The 22,774-nt window shown below is 47.7% G+C and overlaps 1 protein-coding gene across 1 annotated transcript in view; it reads left to right on the plus strand.

The window, feature by feature from the left end:
* tpgs2 (tubulin polyglutamylase complex subunit 2) overlaps window positions 1-22,774 on the plus strand; it is a 47,038-nt gene that overhangs the window by 23,190 nt on the left and 1,074 nt on the right. The window contains exon 6 of the mRNA XM_038790678.1: window positions 22,220-22,383. Within this exon, the coding sequence (XP_038646606.1) occupies window positions 22,220-22,383 (164 nt within the window). The remainder of the gene's footprint in view (window positions 1-22,219; window positions 22,384-22,774) is intronic.

Raw genomic sequence — 22,774 nt, forward strand, 5'->3', positions numbered from 1 at the left:
TTGCCACCTGTCAGCCCAGCTCTGCAGCTTATCTATGTCCCTCTGTAACTTGTAACATCCTTCGGCACTGTCCACAACTCCACCGACTTTAGTGTCATCTGCAAATTTACTCACCCATCCTTCTACGCCCTCCTCCAGGTCATTTTGTAAAAATGACAAACAGCAACGGCCCCAAAACAGATCCTTGTGGCACACCACTAGTAACTGGACACCAGTCAGAGCATTTCCCATCAACCACCACTCTTTGTCTTCTATCAGCTAGCCAATTTCTGATCCAAACTGCTAAATCACCCTGAATCCCATGCCTCTATTTTCTGCAATAGCCTACCGTGGGGAACCTTATCAAACGCTTTACTGAAATCCATATACACCACATCAACTGCTTTACCCTCATCCACCTGTTTGGTCACCTTCTCGAAGAACTCAATGAGGTTTGTGAGGCATGACCTACCCTTCACAAAACCATGTTGACTATCTCTAATCAAATTATTCCTTTCCAGATGATTATACATCCTATCTCTTATAAACCTTTCCAAGACTTTTCCCACAACAGAAGTAAGGCTCACTGGTCTATAGTTACCGGGGTTATCCTACTCCCCTTCTTGAACAAGGGGACAACATTTGCTATCCTCCAGTCTTCTGGCACTATTCCTGTAGACAAAGAAGACTTAAAGATTAAAGCCAAAGGCTCAGCAATCTCCTCCCTAGCTTCCCAGAGAATCCTAGGATAAATCCCATCCGGCCCAGGGGACTTATCTATTTTCACACTTTCCAGAATCGCTGACACCTCCTCCTTATGAACCTCAAGCCCTTCTAGTCTAGTAGCCTGTATCTCAGTATTCTCCTCGACAACTTTGTCTTTTTCCTGTGTGAATACTGACGGAAAATACTCATTTCGCACCTCTCCTATCTCCTCGGACTCGACAGACAACTTCCCATTACTGTCCTTGACTGGCCCTACTCTTACCTTAGTCATTCTTTTATTCCTGACATACCTATAGAAAGCTTTAGGGTTATCCTTGATCCTACCTGCCAAAGACTTCTCATGTCCTCGCTTGGCTCTTCTTAGCTCTCCCTTTAGAGCCTTCCTAGCTAACTTGTAACTCTCAAGCGACCCAACTGAACCATCACGTCTCATCTTCACATAAGCCTCCTTCTTCCTCTTGACAATTCTTTCAACTGCTTTAGTAACCCATGGTTCCCTCACTCGACCACTTCCTCCCTGCCTAACAGGTACATACTTATCAAGGACACGCAGTAGCTGTTCCTTGAACATGCTCCACATTTCCATTGTGTCCATCCCCTGCAGTTTTCCTCTCCAGGCGATGCATCCTAAGTCTTGCCTCATCGCATCTTAATTGCTTTTCCCCCAGCAATAACTCTTGCCCTGTGGTTTATACCTATCCCTTTCCATCGCTAAAGTGAACTTAATCGAATTGTGGTCACTGTGTTGTTCCTCGTGTCTTAATAAAGCTCGCAGTCTCAAATGTGGAGAAGATGCTTTATTGTGAGTTCGTTCATTCTTCAGAGCTCTACGTACGGCTACCTTCAGTGCTATCCTAGCTGCTGTGTGTCCAGCTATTAGCTCTGCCTGCTGTGTAGTGTTTCTCACTTCCTGTCCTGATCTATTTATATGGCTCTCCCGTGCTCCCTCTAGTGGTCGCTCAGTTGTGTTGCATCTGGTTAACTTGTGATCACCACATCCCCCTTTTTCTCTTAACATATTTTCTGAACATCGTTAAAGAAAATTGTACATCCTGTCCCAGTGTATTTATAGCTCTCCCGCTCGTGTTTGCTCTGTTGTTTTGTATCTAGTCAATCTACGATCACCACATCCCCCTTTTTCTCATTACATAGTTTCTGTACATAATTAAAGAAAATTATACAAAACAGTAACTTATGATATGCGTATCTATACAAGTGATGATGCTATTGCCTTAGTTAACAAAGCCAATGTATTTATATGTCCAATCTTAATAAAAACATTTATGAGTCCAAACTTGATGAATTTGTTCAGAGCTTTTTTTTCTTTTTGTTGTTGATGACGTGGTGATATTGATATTGCAAGTCCGCTGTGAATGTTGTTGGTGTTCCTTGTTATCTTAAGTACCCAATGCGTCATCCCGAGGTGTCTGCATGGTCACATCACTGATGTTGACTGGCATGGACTTTTTTTTTTCTGTGCTTGTGGTGTTGATTTATTGTCTCATCCGCCTTGGATGCTGGTGTGCTTGCTCGTTCTGGAGCAGACGTGTGATTATGCGATTCGTCGTCATCCCATGACATGTTTGTAGTCTTGTCATCGTTTTGCCATGCGCTGTGGCATTGTCCGTCATGTGCCAAGTAGTGCCATTGTGTACAAGTCGTTGTTTCATTGCTGTTGTTTCTGTCGTTCTTGTTTTTGTTGTTTTCGTTGCCGTACTTGTCGCTGTTTTTGTCGTTTCCGTCTTTGGTGTTGGCACTGTCGTTGTTCCTGACTTTGTTGTTTTCGTTGCCGTTCGTGTTGCTGTTTTTGTCGTTTCTGTCTTTGTCGTTGTCGCTATCTTTGTTCCTGACTTTGTTGTGTTTGTTGCCATTCTTGTTGTTTCTGTCCCTGTCGTTGTCGCTATCTTTGTGCCTGACGTTGTTGTTTGTCTTGTTGCGCTTCATGTTGCTTTTATTCTTGCTGTTGTCGTTCTCGTTTCTGCTGTGCTTCTTGCTATTGTTGTTTGTCTTGTCGCGCTTCATGTTGCTTTTCTTCTTGCTGTTGTCGTTCTCGTTTCTGCTGTGCTTCTTGCTATTGTTGTTGGTCTTGTCGCGCTTCATGTTGTTTTTGTTCTTGCTGTGTTTCTTTTGACTTTTGTTTTTCTTGTTATACTCTGAGTGTCCCGAGTGGATAATTTGAGTCATTGAGCCTTCCGTCTCGCGAGTGGTGCGAATGATCTGATGTTGCATCGGTGCAGGTGACATCAATCAGTTGTGGAGAATTGAATTCCGCATCTTTGCTTTCTTGGTGCTCGTCTTCCGGAGTCAAAGTCTTCTTGATTACATTTGACGCGGTGTCTGTGGACTCTCGGCGCTCCTCTTCTGGAGTCCAAATCTGCATGATTTCAGTTGACGTGGTTTCTCTAGACTCTTGGTGCTCCGCTTCTGGAGTTAAAATCTTCATGATTTCTGTTGATGTTATCTCACTGGACTCCAGGTGCTCCTCTTCTGGAGTCAAAATTTGCATGGTTTCTTTTTGTTTGATGTCTCTGGACTCCAGGTGCTCCTCTTCTGGAGTCAGAATCTGCATGGTTTCTTTCGGCATTGTCTCTGTGGACTCCAGGTGCTCCTCTTCTGGAGTCAAAATCTGCATGTTTTCTTTTGGCGTTGTCTCTCTGGGCTCCAGGTGCTCCTCTTCTGGAGTCAAAATCTGCATGTTTTCTTTCGGCATCGTCTCTCTGGACTGTTGGGTGGCCCGACTCTGTGCTTCTGTACAGACAAGCTGAGAACTGTCAGTCTCACTGTGATCCTGTACGTCGAGTGCGAGCACCTTGTCACTGTTTTCGCTCTGTGCTTCGGTACAGACAAGCTGAGAACTGTCAGTCTCACTGTGATCCTGTACGTCGAGTGCGAGCACCTTGTCACTGTTTTCGCTCTGTGCTTCGGTACAGACAAGCTGAGAACTGTCAGTCTCACTGTGATCCTGTACGTTGAGTGTGATCACCTTGTCACTGTCTTCGCATGCAGTGGGCAGAGGTGCATTGTCTTCTTCTTGTTCCTGTGAGCGTGTTGGACTTTCATAGTCCGCTCTTTCTTCTTGTTCCTGTGAGCGTGTTGGACTTTCATAGTCTGCTCTTTCTTCTTGTTCCTGTGAGCGTGTTGGACTTTCATAGTCTGCTTTTTCTTCTTGTTCCTGTGAGCGTGTTGGACTTTCATGGTCCGCTCTTTCTTCTTGTTCCTGTGAGCTTGGTAGACTTTCATAGTCTGCTTGCGGTTGCTCAGGTACAGCGGGTTTACCTTCATGGTCTTGTTCATGCTTGGTGTCCGCCCGGGAGTGTTTGCTTGCATCCCTGTTGGCGTCTTTCATCACTCGCACTGTGGAGCCTGTCATCGCTCGCTCCGTGGAGTCTTCCTGTGCTCTCTGTGTGGCGTCGTCTTCGTCTTGGGTATTGCTGTCATCCAATGTATCGACGAGCTGCCATGGCACCATGGTGTTGGATTCATCCACCATGAGTAGATTCGTGTTGAGCTTTGCAACGGTGTCGCTGATGCTGTGATCAGCATGTCCAAATAACTCCTCCATGTCTGAGTAGTATTCTTTGAAAGCCATTTCATCTTGGTTGGCTTCTTCTACCACGAGTTGGTTCGTGTTGAACTTTGCGACCGTGTCGCCGATGCTGTGATTAGCATATCCGACTGACTCAGCTATGTCTGAGTAGTATTCTTCGAAAACCAAAGCATTTTGGTTGGATTCATCTACCACGAGTTGGTTCGTGTTGTACTTTGCGACCGTGTCGCTGATGCTGTGATAAGCATATCCGACTGACCCAGTCAGGTCTGAGAGGTAATCGTCGAAAAACAAATCATCTTTTGTTGTTTCGGAATTCTTTTTGTTCGCTTCACTGTGTGTGGTGAAGGCAGCTTTTTCCAAGGTTTTGTGCAAGTTGTTTTTCACTGTTGGTTTAAGTTCAGGCGTTTTTCTGTGTTCTGAGGCAAGAAAATTTGGTTTTACCACTTTAAGTGTCTTGTTTTCAATTTTCGGGCATTTCCCTTTTAAGTGGGCGTGGTCAGGATTCTCAGACGTCATGACGTCACGCGTAGGAACGACTTGCACATGCGCAAATCGGCTTTCTTTCCTTGTGCGGTTCGGTGTCCATTGCGCATGCGCGGCTTGCGCATGCGCATGACGGTCCGCGACGAAGACTTTTTTTGACTGCGCATGCGCGGCTTGCGCATGCGCATAACGATCGGCGCCGCGATCTTTTGTAAACTGCGCATGCGCGACTTCCGGTTCCGGCGCATGCGCAGACGCGATTTGTAGTTCTTTGCTTACCATAGACTGCAAAATGTGCTCCGACGCCATTTTATCGCGGATTTCAGCGTTTTTTCTTTCTAAAAGTTGTAAGTTACCTTTTCTTTCCGATCTGGACTGGATTTCAGCGTTTTGGCTTTGTGAAAAATTCATGTTATTTCTTCTTTTTGATCTGTACTGTGCATTCGCGATTTCCTGATCTTTTTGTGATTTTTTAAGTTTTGCATCACTCAATCTCTGTGCAGGTTGGACTGTGAGCATGCCTTGCTGTTCAAATTTCTCACAGTACTCTTCAAATTTGTTTAGTAACGTTTGTAAGCTGTTCCTGTCTTCACCTTTTGAGTATTTAAATCCATTATACACTTTCCTATTGACAGGCCCTTCGATGAGAATTGCTATTTTAATTTTGTCTGAGGCTTCTGCTACATCATTAGCTATGAGATAAAAATCGAACATTTGTTTAAACCTTTTCCAGACATTTCTTACATTACCAGTCGTGTCCAGCTGAGGTGGGTATCCATGCCACATCCTCGAATTAGCAATGTCTTCCCCAGTCAAATGTCCAGTAGGAGATTTCCATGCCATTTTGTGCTTTCTGTATCTGCAGCTGAGTTGTCCTGTAGTAAGCGTCTGAAATCACTGCTGGTACCATGTGTTGTTCCTCGTGTCTTAATAAAGCTCGCAGTCTCAAATGTGGAGAAGATGCTTTATTGTGAGTTCGTTCATTCTTCAGAGCTCTACGTACGGCTACCTTCAGTGCTATCCTAGCTGCTGTGTGTCCAGCTATTAGCTCTGCCTGCTGTGTAGTGTTTCTCACTTCCTGTCCTGATCTATTTATATGGCTCTCCCGTGCTCCCTCTAGTGGTCGCTCAGTTGTGTTGCATCTGGTTAACTTGTGATCACCACAGTCACTATCACCAAAATGCTCACCTACCTCCAAATCTAACACCTGTCCTGGTTCATTACCCAGTAGCAAATCCAATACGGCCTCGCCTCTTGTTGGCCTATCTACATACTGCACCAGGAAACCCTCCTGCACACATTGGACAAAAACGGATCCATCTAAAGTACTCGAACTATAGTGTTTCCAGAAAGTTAAAGTCCCCCATAACAACTACCCTGTTATTTTCGCTCCTATCCAGAATCACCTTTGCAATCCTTTCCTCTACATCTCTGGAACTTTTCGGAGGCCTATAGAAAAGCCCTAACAGGGTGACCTCTCCTTTCCTGTTTCTTAACTCAGCCCATACTACCTCAGTATTCGAGTCCTCATCAAATGTCCTCTCAGCCACCGTAATACTGTCCTTGACTAACAATGCCACCCCTCCCCCTCTCTTACCACCTTCCCTGAACTTACTGAAATATCTAAACCCCGGCATCTGCAACAACCATTCCTCGCCCTGCTCTATCCATGTCTCCGAAATGGCCACAACATCGAAGTCCCAGGTACTAACCCATGCCGCAAGCTCACCCACCTTATTCCGGATGCTCCTGGCATTGAAGAAGACGCACTTTAGACCACCTTCCTTCCTGCCAGTACACTCCTGCAACTTTGAAACCTTACTCATGACCTCACTACTCTCAGCTTCTTGTGTACTGGAGCTACAATTCAGGTTCCCACTCCCCTGCTGAACTAGTTTAAACCCTCCCGAGGAGCATTAGAAAACCTCCCCCTGAGGATATTAGTACCCCTCTGGTCCAGGTGTAGACCATCCCGTTTGTAGAGGTCCTACCTACCCCAGAATGAGCCCCAATTGTCCAGGAATCTGAAACCCTCCCTCCTGCACCATCCCTGCAGCCACATGTTCAACTGCTCTCTCTCCCTATTCCTCGACTCGCTAGAACGTGGCACGTGTAACAACCCAGAGATAATAACTCTGTTTGTTCTAGCTCTAGGTTTCCACCCTAGCTCCCTGAATTCCTGCCTTACGTCCCTATCCCTTTTCCTACCTATGTCGTTGGTACCTATGTGGGCCATGACTTGGGGCTGCTCCCCCTCCCCCTTAAGGATCCCGAAAACACGATCTGAGACATCGCGGACCCTGGCACCTGGGAGGCAACACACCAACCGCGAGTCTCTCTCGTTCCCACAGAATCTCCTATCTATCCCCCTAACTATGGAGTCTCCAATGACTAATGTTCTACTCCTTTCCCCCCTTCCCTTCTGAGCAACAGGGACAGACTCTGTGCCAGAGACCTGTACCCCATGGCTAACACCTGGTAAGTCGTCCCCCCCAACAGTATCCAAAGCGGTATACCTGTTACTAAGGGGAACGACCACAGGAGATCCCTGTACTGACTGCTTACCCCCAGCCCCTCTCACCGTCACCCATCTATCTTTATTCTTTGGCGTAACTACCTCCCTGAAGCTTCTATCTATGACCCCCCTCTGCCTCCCAAATGATCCGAAGTTCATCCAGCTCCAGCTCCAGTTCCCTAACATGGTTTTTGAGGAGCTGGAGTTGGGTGCACTTCCCACAGATGAAATCAGCAGGGACACTGACGGCGTCACTCACCTCAAACATTCTGCAGGAGGAGCATTGTACTGCCTTCCCTGACAACACCTCTAGATTTAAAAAAACAAGTAAAAGAAAGGAAGAGCTTACCTGATATTCCCTCAAACCCTGCTCCCGCTGAAAGGTAAGCAAATTTAAAGGCACTCACTCACCCTCATGACAGGCCCCTGCTCCTGCTTCCCAACGACCGTGGTTTTTTTATTTGGTTAGAGGAGGAGTTAGGGGGGGAAACACTGAGGAAGTGTTTCGGGTTTAACTGTCACTTGACAACAGCCCCTCCACAAACCACCTTCAAATTAGGCTGACCGCACTGCACGTATGCAAATTTCCCCAAAACAGCCAATCAGTAGCTCTGCTCTGCTGCCCTCTGCTAGATGCTTGCCTTCACTCAAACTTCTCGAGTCTCTTTCGCAGGTACACCTTCAACTTAGGCTGACCGCACTGCACGTATGCAAACTTCCCCTGAACAGCCAATCCGTAGCTCTGCTCTGCTGCCCTCTGCTGGATGCTTGCCTTCACTCTAACTCCTCGGGTCTCTTTCGCAGGTACACCTTCAAATTAGGCTGACCGCACTGCACGTATGCACATTTCCCCAGAACAGCCAATCAGTAGCTCTGCTCTGCTGCCCTCTGCTGTGACCCTCGGTGTCACTAACGGGGTTTCGGTGTTCCAACGAGCAATGGACCGAATGGTAGACCAGTACGGGCTGCAGGCCACGTTTCCGTATCTGGATAATGTTACCATCTGCGGCCATGACCAGCAGGACCACAACGCCAACCTCCACCGTTTTCTCCAGACGGCCCAAAAATTAAACCTTACATATAACAAGGAGAAATGCGTGTTCCGCACAAACAGACTAGCCATCCTCGGCTACATCGTGGAGAACGGAGTCCTGGGCCCAGACCCGGACCGCATGCCTTGGAACTCTCCCTCCCCCATGGCCCCAAGACCCTCAAACGGTGCTTGGGGCTCTTTTCGTACTACGTCCAGTGGGTCCCCCAATATGCGGACAAAGCCCGCCCACTCTTCAAGGCCACACTATTTCCCCTGTCTGCTGAGGCGCGCCAAGCCTTCAGCTGCATCAGGGACGACATCGCCAAAGCAGCCATGTGGGCGGTGGATGAATCCACTCCCTTTCAGGTTGAGAGCGACGCCTCAGAGGTAGCGCTAGCAGCCACTTTAAACCAAGCAGGGCGGCCCATTGCATTTTTCTCCCGTACCCTATCCGCTTCAGAACTCCGACACTCCTCAGTCGAGAAAGAAGCACAAGCCATCGTGGAGTCTATCCGACACTGGAGGCACTACCTCGCAGGTAGGAGGTTCACCCTCATTACCGACCAACGGTCGGTCGCCTTCATGTTCGACAACTCGCAAAGGGGCAAAATTAAAAATTCTTCGGTGGAGGATTGAACTCTCCACCTACAATTATGATATCAAATATCGACCGGGGAAGCTCAATGAGCCCTCGGATGCCCTATCCCACGGGACATGCGCCAGTGCGCAAATCAGCCACCTAAAAGCCATCCACGATGACCTCTGCCACCCAGGGGTCACCCGGCTCGCCCACTACACCAGAGCCCGAAACCTGCCTTTCTCCAACGAGGAGGTAAAAGCGGTCACCAGGGACTGCCCGATCTGTGCGGAGTGCAAACTGCACTTCTATAGACCAGACCGGGCCCACCTGGTCAAGGCTTCTAGGCCCTTTGAACGCCTTGCGATCGATTTCAAAGGGCCACTCCCCTCCACTAACAAAAACATTTACTTCCTTAACATTATTGACGAGTTCTCCGATTCCCCTTCGCCATCCCATGCCCCGATATGACCTCCCACACAGTCATTAGGGCCCTGCATAGTGTCTTCACCCTGTTGGGTTTCCCCAGCTACGTGCACAGCGACCAGGGTGCGTCCTTTATGAGTGACGAGCTGCGTCAGTACCTGCTCGACAAGGGCATCGCCTCGAGCAGGACTACCAGTTACAACCCCAGGGGGAACGGACAGGTGAAGAGGGAGAACAAAACCGACACCATTGTTGAAAAGGTGCGCCTGCTTCATTCCAACCCACAGTACACATTTGTTGAGTTCCCAGACCGTCCTACTGACCCTCGAGTCCAGAAAGCTCCAAGTTTCCCAATGGCAGGAAGTCCTCCCTGACGCGCTCCACGCAATTAGATCCCTCCTGTGTACAGCTACCAACCAAACCCCTCACGAGCGGCTCTTCATTTTTTCCAGGGGCACTACCACAGGGGTCTCACTTCCGGCGTGGCTGAGGACGCCAGGCCCGGTTCGCCTAAGGAAGCACGTCAGGGCGCACAAAACCGACACCATTGTTGAAAAGGTGCGCCTGCTTCATTCCAACCCACAGTACGCATTTGTTGAGTTCCCGGACGGTCGCCAGGACGCAGTATCCCTCCAGGAACTGGCACCCGCTGAATCCAGCCCTCCATCTACCCCCACCGAGGAACTCCTTTCCCCGTTCACTATGCGGCCGCCCCCTTGTGCCCCCAATTCTGCGAGCTCACCCCACCAGTCCCGAGCGCCAGCACCAGCCCGCCCCCGCGCCCCCAGTCTCCATTCGACCAGGAGGTATATGAGGCTCGGACAAGAGTCGACCCGGAGCCGGCAACCGTACCCCAGACCGCGACTCCCGCCCAGCCACCGCAAGAGGCTGCAACCCCGGTGCTCCGCAGATCAAAACGGACAATTCGTCCACCGGACAGACTGACTCTTTGAGCCATCACCCCCGCCAGACTTGATTTTTTTAACAGGGGGTGAATGTGATTCACACTATATATAGTTGCCAATATCACTCCATGTATATATGTTCGTTATCTACCCGTTGTAAGATCAATGCTGTATATAGTTGCCAATATAACTCCGTGTATATATGTTCACTATCCACCATTGTAAGTGTAGTTGCACTATCCGACCACCAGGGGGAGTTGCTCTGGGAGCACGCGAGAGTTTGTACTGGGCTCCTCCCTTGGCTCCGCCCAGGACTCCTCCCCCTGGGACCGATGTATAAAGATCAGTGCCTTAGAGCCAGCCTGCCAGTTAATGGAGTTCAACGACGAATAGGCTGGCTCTGTTATAAGTGTATTAAAGCCTCTGTTCAGATCCAACTACACGTGTTCGCTGAATTGATGGTTCCATCGCTCCCCTTTCCTCAACCATCAGTATCAGCTGTGATGCAGTACTAGAGGTCTGCCTGAGTCTAAAGGTTGTAGGTTCAAGTCCCACTCCAGAGACTAGAGCACAACATCTAGGCTGTCACTGTAGTGTAATACTAGAGGGATTTTCCACAAGTTGACGTGCTATCTTTATTTTTAGAAAATATTTAATTGAAGCATTTGTAATTTCCACAGTTTAAGTACTTTAACATTTTTGAAACAACTGCACGGGCCGACTTGCGCAAAAAGCATAAGAATAAGAATATCATCCCCTACCGCGCCTATTTCCTGATTACCTGTACATTAAGTTCAGTGTCCTTGTCTTACACTACCATGCCTCCCATCCCCCCGCTGCTGATGTTCAATTTTCCTTGAAGACGTCGATGAACGGCTACCACCTCCAAGCAAGCCCCTGAGTTGACCTCTCAAGGTGAACTTAATCTTTTCCAGCCTAAGAAACCCTGCCATGTCGCTGGCCCACACTCCTAACTTTGGAGGCACCGAGCCCCTCCATCCCAGCAAAATCCGTCTCCGGGCCACCAGGGAGGAGAAGGCCAGAACATCAGCCCACCACCCCCCCCCCCCCCCCCCCCCAAACCCAGGGTTGAATTGCCATCTTTGAAATGATATGGTAAACCAAAGCCCCATTTACCGCTCGAGCAGGCATAAACAATCCCATGGCACTATTTCAAAGAGGAGCTGGTGAGTTCTCCCCAGTGTCCGAGCCAACATTTATCTCTCAACCAGCATTTCATCTAGTCATTTTCACATTGCTGGTTGTGAGACCTTAATCAGGAATTTGTTGAGAATCAATTCCCAAACTATAATTGACTGTACTTCAAAAATAAGTTGATGGCTATAATTTGCTTTATGGTATGATGTCCTACAATCATCATCATGCTGTATATGCGAGTTGTCCTTCGTTTTTTTTTTAGTAAAACTTTTCCATTGAAAATTGTCCGTTTGGTGCTTGCTGAAAGTATTGTCATTTTTCTCTTACAATGGAAATAAATATTTCTGCTAAATACATCCTATGTTGGCATACTGTTAACATACATATACGAGTAGCATTCAAAAAAATCAGGTGCTGTGCAGTTTAGCCTCGATGGAAGTGACTTAACCAATAAACACAGGACTGTTTATTGCATGTTGTCTTAGCTGTTTAATAGAGGAGTTGTTTAAACTTGTGCATTTCAAGCCTTGTTTGAGCTGATGACATTAATTCATTGAGTAAATAAATGATGTGATTAACTGTTCTTTGGCTACTTTTTCTTGGTGTTGGATCATTAAGATGATATAATCATAAGATCACCATTGAATGATTTGTTTTAATAGTACTTGAAAGAGTGCCGATTTTGGGCTTAGCTGAGGGCGACCTTAAGGTGCAGTTTGCTTAAAATTATGCTTGAGGAATTGAATCACCATTTTGCTTAAACAAAGATATGTGGTACCTACCCAGTGTGGAAGGCCTTGGATGACCATGCATGCAGGATATATTCTCAACTGCTGATATTCAAACTCAACATTTAAGAGCTTGAGGAGCAACTGTTGTGCTCAGTTACATATGCAAAAGAGAAGGGTTCCTGGAAAGCATTTTTCAGGGTAGTTACTCCAACAACCAAGATAGTAAGGAAGGGATGATGAGGAGGCAGTGAAAGTAAGTTGATCAAATCAACAGACATGACTGAGTTCCCTGTACATAAAAGCACAAAATATTGGGGTGAATTACAGGCACAAATTGATGTGAGAGTGGGAGCAGGAGTCGAGAGGTGACAGTTAGTGGAAAGGAGACTGAAGAAAATGCAGACTATTTAGAAGAACATGCAGTAACTTTAATCGTCCTGAAGATGGGACAGGATAAAAGTACTGCAAATGGCAAAGAGAAATGGCAGGACCAGTTACTTGATCGCTGTGTTTTGATTGAGCAAAAAAAAAAGACCATGCAGAGGCCAAGGGGAGAGAGAGAGGGAGGTGCGCGCAGAGGCCAAGGGGGAAGAGAGGGAGGTGCGCGCAGAGGCCAAGGGGAGAGAGAGAGGCAGGTGCGCCCTGAGGCCAAGGGGTAAGGGAGGGAGGTGTGTGCTGAGGCCAAGGGGGAAGAGAGGGAGGTGCGCGCAGAGGCCAAGGGGAGAGAGAGAGGGAGGTGTGCGCAGAGGCCAAGGGGAGAGAGAGAGGGAGGTGTGTGCTGAGGCCAAGGGGGAAGAGAGGGAGGTGCGCGCAGAGGCCAAGGGGAGAGAGAGGGAGGTGCGCGCAGAGGCCAAGGGGAGAGAGAGAGGGAGGTGCGCGCAGAGGCCAAGGGGAGAGAGAGAGGGAGGTGTGTGCTGAGGCCAAGGGGGAAGAGAGGGAGGTGCGCGCAGAGGCCAAGGGGAGAGAGAGAGGGAGGTGTGTGCTGAGGCCAAGGGGGAAGAGAGGGAGGTGTGTGCTGAGGCCAAGGGGGAAGAGAGGGAGGTGCGCGCTGAGGCCAAGGAGGGAGAGAGGGAGATGCGTGCTGAGGCCAAGGAGGGAGAGAGGGAGATGCGTGCTGAGGCCAAGGAGAGAGAGAAGGGGGTGCGTGCTGAGGCCAAGGGGAGAGAGAAGGGGGTGCGTGCTGAGGCCAAGGGGAGAGAGAAGGGGGTGCGCGCTGAGGCCAAGGGGAGAGAGAGGGAGGTGCGCCCTGAGGCCAAGGGGAAAGAGAGGGAGGTGCGCCCTGAGGCCAAGGGGGGAGAGAGGGAGGTGCGCCCTGAGGCCAAGGGGGGAGAGAGGGAGGTGCGTGCTGAGGCCAAGGGGAGAGAGAGGGAGGTGCGTGCTGGGGCCAAGGGGAGAGAGAGAGGGAGGTGTGTGCTGAGGCCAAGGGGGAAGGGAGGGAGGTGCGTGCTGAGGCCAAGGGGAGAGAGAGGGAGGTGCGTGCTGAGGCCAAGGGGAGAGAGAGGGAGGTGCGTGCTGGGGCCAAGGGGAGAGAGAGAGGGAGGTGTGTGCTGAGGCCAAGGGGAAGAGAGGGAGGTGTGTGCTGAGGCCAAGGGGGAAGAGAGGGAGGTGCGCGCAGAGGCCAAGGGGAGAGAGAGAGGGAGGTGCGCCCTGAGGCCAAGGGGAAAGAGAGGGAGGTGTGTGCTGAGGCCAAGGGGGAAGAGAGGGAGGTGCGCGCTGAGGCCAAGGGGGGAGAGAGGGAGATGCGTGCTGAGGCCAAGGAGAGAGAGAAGGGGGTGCGTGCTGAGGCCAAGGGGAGAGAGAAGGGGGTGCGTGCTGAGGCCAAGGAGAGAGAGAAGGGGGTGCGTGCTGAGGCCAAGGGGAGAGAGAAGGGGGTGCGCGCTGAGGCCAAGGGGAGAGAGAGGGAGGTACGCCCTGAGGCCAAGGGGAAAGAGAGGGAGGTGCGCCCTGAGGCCAAGGGGGGAGAGAGGGAGGTGCGCCCTGAGGCCAAGGGGTAAGGGAGGGAGGTGCGAGCTGGGGCCAAGGGGGAAGGGAGGGAGGTGCGTGCTGAGGCCAAGGGGAGAGAGAGGGAGGTGCGTGCTGGGGCCAAGGGGAGAGAGAGAGGGAGGTGTGTGCTGAGGCCAAGGGGGAAGGGAAGGAGGTGCACGCTGAGGCCAAGGGGAGAGAGAGGGAGGTGCGCCCTGAGGCCAAGGGGAAAGAGAGGGAGGTGCGTGCTGAGGCCAAGGGGAAAGAGAGGGAGGTGTACGCTGAGGCCAAGGGGTAAGGGAGGGAGGTGCGCCCTGAGGCCAAGGGGAGAGAGAGGGAGATGCGCCCTGAGGCCAAGGGGAAAGAGAGGCAGGTGCGCCCTGAGGCCAAGGGGTAAAGGAGGGAGGTGCGTGCTGAGGCCAAGGGGGAAGGGAAGGAGGTGCACGCTGAGGCCAAGGGGGAAAGAGAGGGAGGTGCGCCCTGAGGCCAAGGGGTAAAGGAGGGAGGTGCGTGCTGAGGCCAAGGGGGAAGGGAAGGAGGTGCACGCTGAGGCCAAGGGGAAAGAGAGGGAGGTGCGCCCTGAGGCCAAGGGGAAAGGGAGGGAGGTGCACGCTGAGGCCAAGGGGAAAGAGAGGGATGTGTGCCCTGAGGCCAAGGGGAAAGGGAGGGAGGTGCGCGCTGAGGCCAAGGGGGAAGGGAAGGAGGTGCACGCTGAGGCCAAGGGGAAAGAGAGGGAGGTGCGCCCTGAGGCCAAGGGGAAAGGGAGGGAGGTGCGCGCTGAGGCCAAGGGGGAAGGGAGGGAGGTGCGCGCTGAGGCCAAGGGGTAAGGGAGGGAGGTACGCGCTGGGGCCAAGGGGTAAGGGAGGAAGGTACGCGCTGAGGCCAAGGGGGAAGGGAAGGAGGTGCACGCTGAGGCCAAGGGGAAAGAGAGGGAGGTGCGCCCTGAGGCCAAGGGGAAAGGGAGGGAGGTGCGCGCTGAGGCCAAGGGGGAAGGGAGGGAGGTGCGCGCTGAGGCCAAGGGGTAAGGGAGGGAGGTACGCGCTGGGGCCAAGGGGTAAGGGAGGAAGGTACGCGCTGGGGCCAAGGGGGAAGGGAGGGAGGTGCGCGCTGTGGCCAAGGGGGAAGAGAGGTAGACAGAGTGTTACAACTAGTAGTGTCATAAATTTTGGATTAGCAACTTGAAAAAGAGCTTGCATTTATATGATGGTGGTGTTTGAGGGTGGAATGTTGGTTGGCACAAAGAGTACGCTGTACATTATGGGACTTTTGCAGATTTTCTTGTTGACACTGGTTTTTGGGATTATTTTACAGATCAACATGGAGTAAGTAGGCAAAGCTACAATTTTAACACATCGCTGAAAACTATTCAACACTCTTTTTGTGGTGCACTGCAAGTGTCACCCTGAATTGTTACTTCCAGTCTTGGGAGTGGGGCATAAACCCGAACTATGGCTTGGATTTGATTATCAACAGCTAACTTTTGTAAATGGGTCAGATGCTTATTATTTAATATTGCATTTTATAGGACCAGTGATAGAAATATTCACAACTATAAATTAAAACTAATTTCTCTTTCTTTAGAAATATAGTTTCAAACATTGGCACCTTTTGAATTAAAAAGCCAATTTTAAACACTGTTTGCTACTGAAATGCACTTTAGTGCATTTCAAAACTGAGTTCATATTATATTTGCAACAAAACAGGAAACAAAAGTATTATTCTAACTTTGTAGCACAACAAACTGGTTTGTTCAGCTGGGACTTGGTGAGAAAAAATGGTAACCCTTAGTAGAATGTATTGGATAAATCATGATAAATAGATGAAACCATAAGAGGATTGCAAATAAACAATAGAGACAGGTTGAGATTGTGCTATCAACACATGAATCGGAGGTTATCCAGGTCATAGCAGGAGGGCTTAACATAAAATTGAACTGTCAGTTACTAAGATTAATGTGCCTAAGAAAGAAAGGAAAATTATGTGTAATAGGATCCATCTCTAATCAGGTAAGTGAGACAGAGCATTTGGTTGAATTTCATGTGACCAATTAGAATTAAAACATAGTCACCAAACATCACAGTTTTATATTATTAACACAGATTTATGATGCAATCATCCTGGTAAAGGATGCCTGTGCTGTCTAGTGAAACCAATATGAACTTGATGCACAATGACACTAGTTTACTTTTTAGGTCATAAAATGAATATTGAGAATCAGGCACATTGTAAATGTGAAACACCATAGTAATCAATATATTTTCTTAGAAAATAAACATCGTAAAAGTAGGAGCAAGAGGAGACCATTCGGCCCTTCAAGCCTGCTCCGCCATTCATTATGATCATGCCTAATCCCGCTTTCCCCAATAACCTTTGATTCCCTTTGTCCTAAGTGCTATATCTAAATCTAAAATTTCTAAAAATCTTTATTGTCACAAGTAGGCTTACATTGACACTGCAATGAAATTACTGTGAAAATCCCCTAGTCGCCACATTCCGGCACCTGTTCGGGTACACAGAGGGAGGATTCAATATGTCCAAATTACCTAACAACACGTCTTTCGGGACTTGTGGGAGGAAACCGGAGCACCCGGAGGAAACCCACGCAGACACCGGGAGAACATGCAGACTCCGCACAGTGATCCAAGCTGGGAATCGAACCTGGGACCCTGGTGCTGTGAAGCAACAGTGCTAACCACTGTGCTAATGTGCCACCCACTGCACAACTGCTTCTTGAACCCATACAATGTTTTGGACTCAACTACTTCTGTGGTAACGAATTCTACAGGCTCACCACTTTCTGGGTGAAGATATTTCCCCTCATCTTTGTCCTAAATGGTCTACCCCGTATCCTCAGACTGTGACCTCTGTTTCTGGGCACACCCACCATTGGGAACATCCTTCCTACATCAACCCTATCCAGTCCTGTCAGAATTTTATAGGTTTCTAACAGGCCCCCGCCCCTCATTCTTCTGAATGCCAGCAAATACAATCCTAATTGATTCCATCTCCTCGTCGTCAGTCTTGTCATCCTAGGAATCAGGTAACCCTTCACTACACACCTGTATAGCTAACACCCTTCCTCCTATAAGGAGACCAAATTCCATGTGTGGCCTCAGCAAGGCCCTGTATAATTGCAGTTAGACATCCCTGCTCCTGTACTCAAATCTTCTCGCAATGAAGGCCAGCATACCTTTAGCCTTCTTTACCGCCTGCTGCACCTGCATGCTTACCTTCAGTGACTGATGTACAAGGACACCTAGGTCTCCTAATTTATGGCCATTCAGATAATAGTCTGCCTTCTTGTTTTTGCTACCAGTGTGGATAACCTCTTATTTATCCAAATTATACTGCATCTGCCATTCATTTGCCCACTCACTCAACTTGTCCAAATCATGCTGAATGATCTCTGCATCCTCCTCACAGCTCACCCTCTCACCTAACTTGATGTCATCTGCAATTTGGAGATATGACATATTATTCCCTCATCTAAATCACTAATATATATTGTGAATAGCTGGGGTCCCAGCACCGATCACTGCGTTACCCCACCAGTCATTGCCTGACAATTTGTAAAAGACCCGTTAATTTTGTTTCCTGTCTGCCAACCAGTTTTCTATCCATCCCAATACACTGCCCCAATCCCATACTCTATTCCTTTAGACGCTAATCTTTTATGCGGGACTGTGTCAAAAGCCTTCTGAAAGTCTAAATACACCACATCCATTGGCTCCCCTTCATCAATTCTACTAGTTACATCCTCAAAGAATTCCAGATTTGTCTAGCATGATTTCCCCTTCATAATCCTTCATAATCCAATCGTGCCACTGTTTTTTCTAAGTGCTCTGCTATAAATCTTTGACAATGGATTGTAGAATTCTCCCCACTGCTGGTGTCAGGCTTACTGGTCTACAATTCCCTGTTTTCTCCCTTCTCCCTTTTTAAATAATGGAGTTACATTAGCCACCTCAAATCTGTAGGAATTGTTCTGCAGTCTATAGAATCCTGGAAGATGACCACTAATGCATCCACTATTTCTAGAGCCACCTCCTTCAGTACCCTGGGATGTAGATTATGAGGCCCTCAGGATTTATAAGCTTTCAATCCCATCAATTTCCCCAACACCATTTCTCTACTGATATTGATCACCTTCAGTTCCTCCTTCTCACTAAACCCTGCATTCCCCAACATTTCTGGTATCTTATTTGTGTCCTCAATTGTGAAGACAGAACCAAAGTATGGATTTAGTTGCTCAGCCATTGCCTTGTCCCCTATAATAAATGCCCCTGTTTCTGACTAAGGGACCTACATTTGCCTTCACCAATCTTTTTCTCTTCATGTACCTAAAGAAACTTTTACAGTCATTTTTTAGGTTCCCTGCAAGCTTACTTTCGTACTCTATTTTCCCTTCTTAATCAATCCCTTGGTCCTCCTTTACTGAATTCTAAACGACTCCCAATCCTCAAACCTGTTGTTTTTCTTGACCAATTTGTATCACTTCCTTGGATCGAATAGTATCCCTAATTTCCCCTGTAAGCCATTGATTGGCCCCCTTTCCCGTTTTACTTTTGTGCCAGACAGGAATTAACAATTTTTGCAGTTCCTCCATGCGCTCTTTGAATGTTTGCCATTGCCTATTGTCCGTTTAGGTAACATTCCACAATCGATCATAGCCAACTCGTGCCTCATTTTATCGTAGTTTCCTTTGTTAAGATTCAGGACCCTAGTCTCAGAATCAACTACTTCGCTCTCCATCTTGATGAAAAATACTATCATATTATGTTCTCTCATCCCCAAGGGGTCTCGCACAACTAGATTACCAATGTTTCCATTCACATTACACAGCACCCATCTAGGATGGCCTGTTCTTTCATTGGCTTCTCAAAATATTGATCCAGAAAACCATCCCACACGCACTTCAGGAATTCCTCTTCTATGGTATTGTGGCTAATTTGATTTTCCCAAGATCTATGCAGGTTAAAATCCCCCATAATTACAATTGTTCTTTTATCACATGCATCTCTAATTTCCTGTTTAGTGCCATTCCTAACAATATCACTGCAATTTGGGGGCCCATATATGATGTCCACTATAATTTTTTACCCCTCGCTGTTTCTCAGCTCTATCCATACAGATTCCGCATTGTCGAAGCTAATATCCTCCCTCACTATTGTGTTAATTTCCTCCTTGACCAGCAATGCAACCCCACCGCCTTTTCCTTTTTGTCTTTCTTTCCTAAATGCTGAATATCCCTGGACATTCAGTTCCCATCCCTGGTCACCCTGCAGCCATGTCTCTGTAATCCCAACTATGTCATACCTGTTCACGTCTATTTGTCGATTAGTTCATCCACTTTATTGCGAATGCTCCATGCGTTAAGGCACAATGCCTTTAAGCTTCTCTTTTAAACATTACTATATTTTTCACTGTGGCCCTGTTTGAATCTGACTCATGGTTTATTTGCCTATCACTTTTCCCATTCCCCTTTTTATCTTTTGTTTTTGTCCTTATTTCCTCCTCTGACTCCTTGCATAGGTTCCCAGCCCCCTGCCATATTAGTTTAAACCCTCCCCATAAAAATCACAAACGAAACTGAAAAATTTAAAAGAATTGTATTTGTAAATTTTCTTCCAAACTATTCAGTTTGAGATTGGTTCATTGATTTCCAAATTTTGTTTGCGTATATGCTGTTATGAAACTCCGCTGATGTTATGTGTGAATGTATTCCAGCCTGAAACACTGGTTTTGCATGGTGTATTTTTTTTCATATTAGTGAGAAAAGTCTGCAGAAACAGTGAGAACTAAAACATCTTTCATTAAATAACAAAGTATTTATTAAAGTAAAAGAAAACTAATGAAACACTACAAAGGACAATCTTATACTTTGGCGCAATATCAGTAAGCACTTAATCCCTCAAAGACTAGAAACCCAAAAGCATTGATTTCTCCCATAATCCTAAACTCTATCGAAACCCCTCCATTTCCTAGCCAACAACCATAAATATATTGGTCAAATCTAGTCGGTGACTACCGCACTGTACAACATAAGTGACCAGGACTTGGGAATGGTCTTCAGTTCAACCAGCGAAGAAAACAATCTTTTGCACAAACTGTCATTTGTCTTTAACACTTCATCTCTGGCTGAGCTGTTTCCTGAGGTTTCTCTCTCACTGTTGCTTCTTCACCACCTCATCTGTGACTAGCCTATTTCCTGGCTCACAGCGCTCTGACTACTAAATGTATCAATTGCAAAGTATACTCTGTTCCCTGTTCTTTCATGGTCCTTTCTCTTAATTGCTGCCTAGACATGGTTTATAAAATACAAGATAGTTTGATTTTACTGTTGCAAAAACAATACATTAATTTTAATAGCACCCTACCACTTCATGACAATGATCCTTTTCCATTCTTTTTTTGCCGTGTCTGCAACAAAGTCATCAATATTTCCAAACTGCCTTGAAATTCACAAAATACCATTTTCAAAATTCATTTTTTAATATTGGTTTCTTTTTATTCTTTCATGGGATGTAGTGATCACTGGCAAAGCCAACAGTTATTGCTCACCCTTAATTGTCCTTGAACTGAGCAGCTTGCCTTAGAGGGCAGTTAAAAGTGAACCATATTGCAGTGGATCTGGAGTCACATGGAGACCAGGGGCTGGATTCTCCCCTACCCGGCGTGACGGAGGGTGCCGGCGTAGGGGAGTGGCGCCAACCACTCAGGGGTCGCGCCTCCCCAAAGGTGTGGAATTCTCCCCACCTTTGGGGGCCAGCCCCGCGCCGGAGCAGTTTGCACCAGAAGACTGGCGCAAACACCCGGCGCAGTCGGAAGCGGGGCTGGCCGAAAGGCTTTCGGCGGTCGGCGCATGCGCCGGCAGTGATGTCAGCGGCAGCTGGCCGCTGACGTCACTGCCGGCGCATGCGCGATGCGGGGTTCTCCTCCGCGTCCGCCATGGCGGAGGCCGTGGCGGCGCGGAAGGAGAAAGAGTGCCCCCACGGCACTGCCCCGCGGAGTGAGCGGGGGGCCCCGATTGCGGGCCAGGCCTCCGTGGGGGCACCCCCCCGGGTCCGATTGCCCCCCGCCCCCCCAGGACCCCGGGGGCCTGCTCGCGCCGCTGAGCCCGCCGTTCCAGAGGTGGTTTAAACCTCGGCGGCGGGAGAAGGCCTCCCAGTGGCGGGACTTCGGCCCATCCGGGCCGGAGATTTGAGGTAAGTTTAAAAAAAATGAAATCCCGCCGGCGCCAGCTGTTTTCACAGGCTGCCGGCGGGATTTGCACAGCACCGGTTTATGACCGGCGGGAGAATTCAAAAACCTGCGGGAGCGGAAATAACGCCGCTTCCCGCCAATTCTCCGACCCTGCGTGGGGTCGGAGAATTTCGCCCCAGATCGCGTAAGGATGTCAAATTCCCTTTCCTTAGTGAACCAGGTAGATTATTTTATAATCAATGATGGTTTCATGGTCACTATTACTGAGATTAGCTTTCGATTCCAGATTTTATTAATTAATGAGTTAGTTAATTGAATTCAAATTCCACCAGCTGCTGTGGTAGGATTCAAACCCATGTCCGCAGAGCATTAGCTTCAGCCTCTGGATTGCTAGTCAGTGGCATTGAGCATTTGTCTCCCAAAGGGTTGGTTGCTTGTCAATTACTGCTCAACCTGTGGTTAATAAACTATTGTTTAGCATTCAAAATCTATATATGGTCAGAGCCTGAGAAAATTATTTAGTAAGAAAGAGTTTAGAGCTACTTGTACTCAACCTGCATTATCATAAAACTGTATGATAGCACCAATAGCTAAAGCCAGGAAAACGTCAATGTTTATTTAGTTTTAAAACATTGAAGACAGGAAACATTGCAGGAAGTGAACTTGATCTGGTCATTATCGCGAATAAGGGACAATTTTCATATCAAAATTTAATAGCCCTGACAAATAATTTCTCCAGAATTTGCATGGTTCCTGGTAAAATCTAAAAATGTAACTGTAACGAAAGTAATGGTAGAAACTGCAAATATAACGTCATGGGAAGTCTTAGCATTCACCAGTATTCAAGTTATATATTTTCTAGTTTCCCTAGATTAACATTTAAATTGATCACTACTTCAAAATGTACAATATTTAAAAAGCTTTTAAAAATTGTTCTTATGGTCCTTTATGCATATGTTTTTCCTCCACAGGAGTTGTATCTTCTCGTGCTGAAATCTGGTTCTTGGACAGAGCACTTTACTGGCATTTTCTATCAGACACTTTCACAGCATACTATCGACTTATGCTCGTTCACCTAGGATTGCCCCAGTGGCAGTATGCATTGACAAAATATGGTATTAGTCCTCAAGCTAAGGTAGGAAATACAGTTTCTTTTTAATATATTGTTACATTAGGAAATATTTCTCTTCAAATAAATGAGAGGGCAGATCAGCAAAACTCGCGCCTGACTCTCAGTGGAGCTGTGATGCTTTAATTAAGCTGCTTTCATGATTTCAAAGAAAAGATGTTCTAATCTTAATTACTTTAGAGAGGATTCAAACAATTGTCTTGAAAGCATAATTGTGTCACATGTAGTTTGTGTTCATGACTTGAATCAATACTTTTTCAATAATTTTCTTATTTGATAACACTGTCACAAAAGAAGACATCCTTAAGTTAGTTGAAATCCAAATAACGTAAACAGACAAAATCTCACCTTGGAATAGACGATTGCAGCAACCCAATGTGGATTGGAGCATTGCTTT

The sequence above is a fragment of the Scyliorhinus canicula genome, chromosome 3, assembly GCF_902713615.1.
Source record: "Scyliorhinus canicula chromosome 3, sScyCan1.1, whole genome shotgun sequence".
Classification (NCBI taxonomy): domain Eukaryota; kingdom Metazoa; phylum Chordata; class Chondrichthyes; order Carcharhiniformes; family Scyliorhinidae; genus Scyliorhinus; species Scyliorhinus canicula.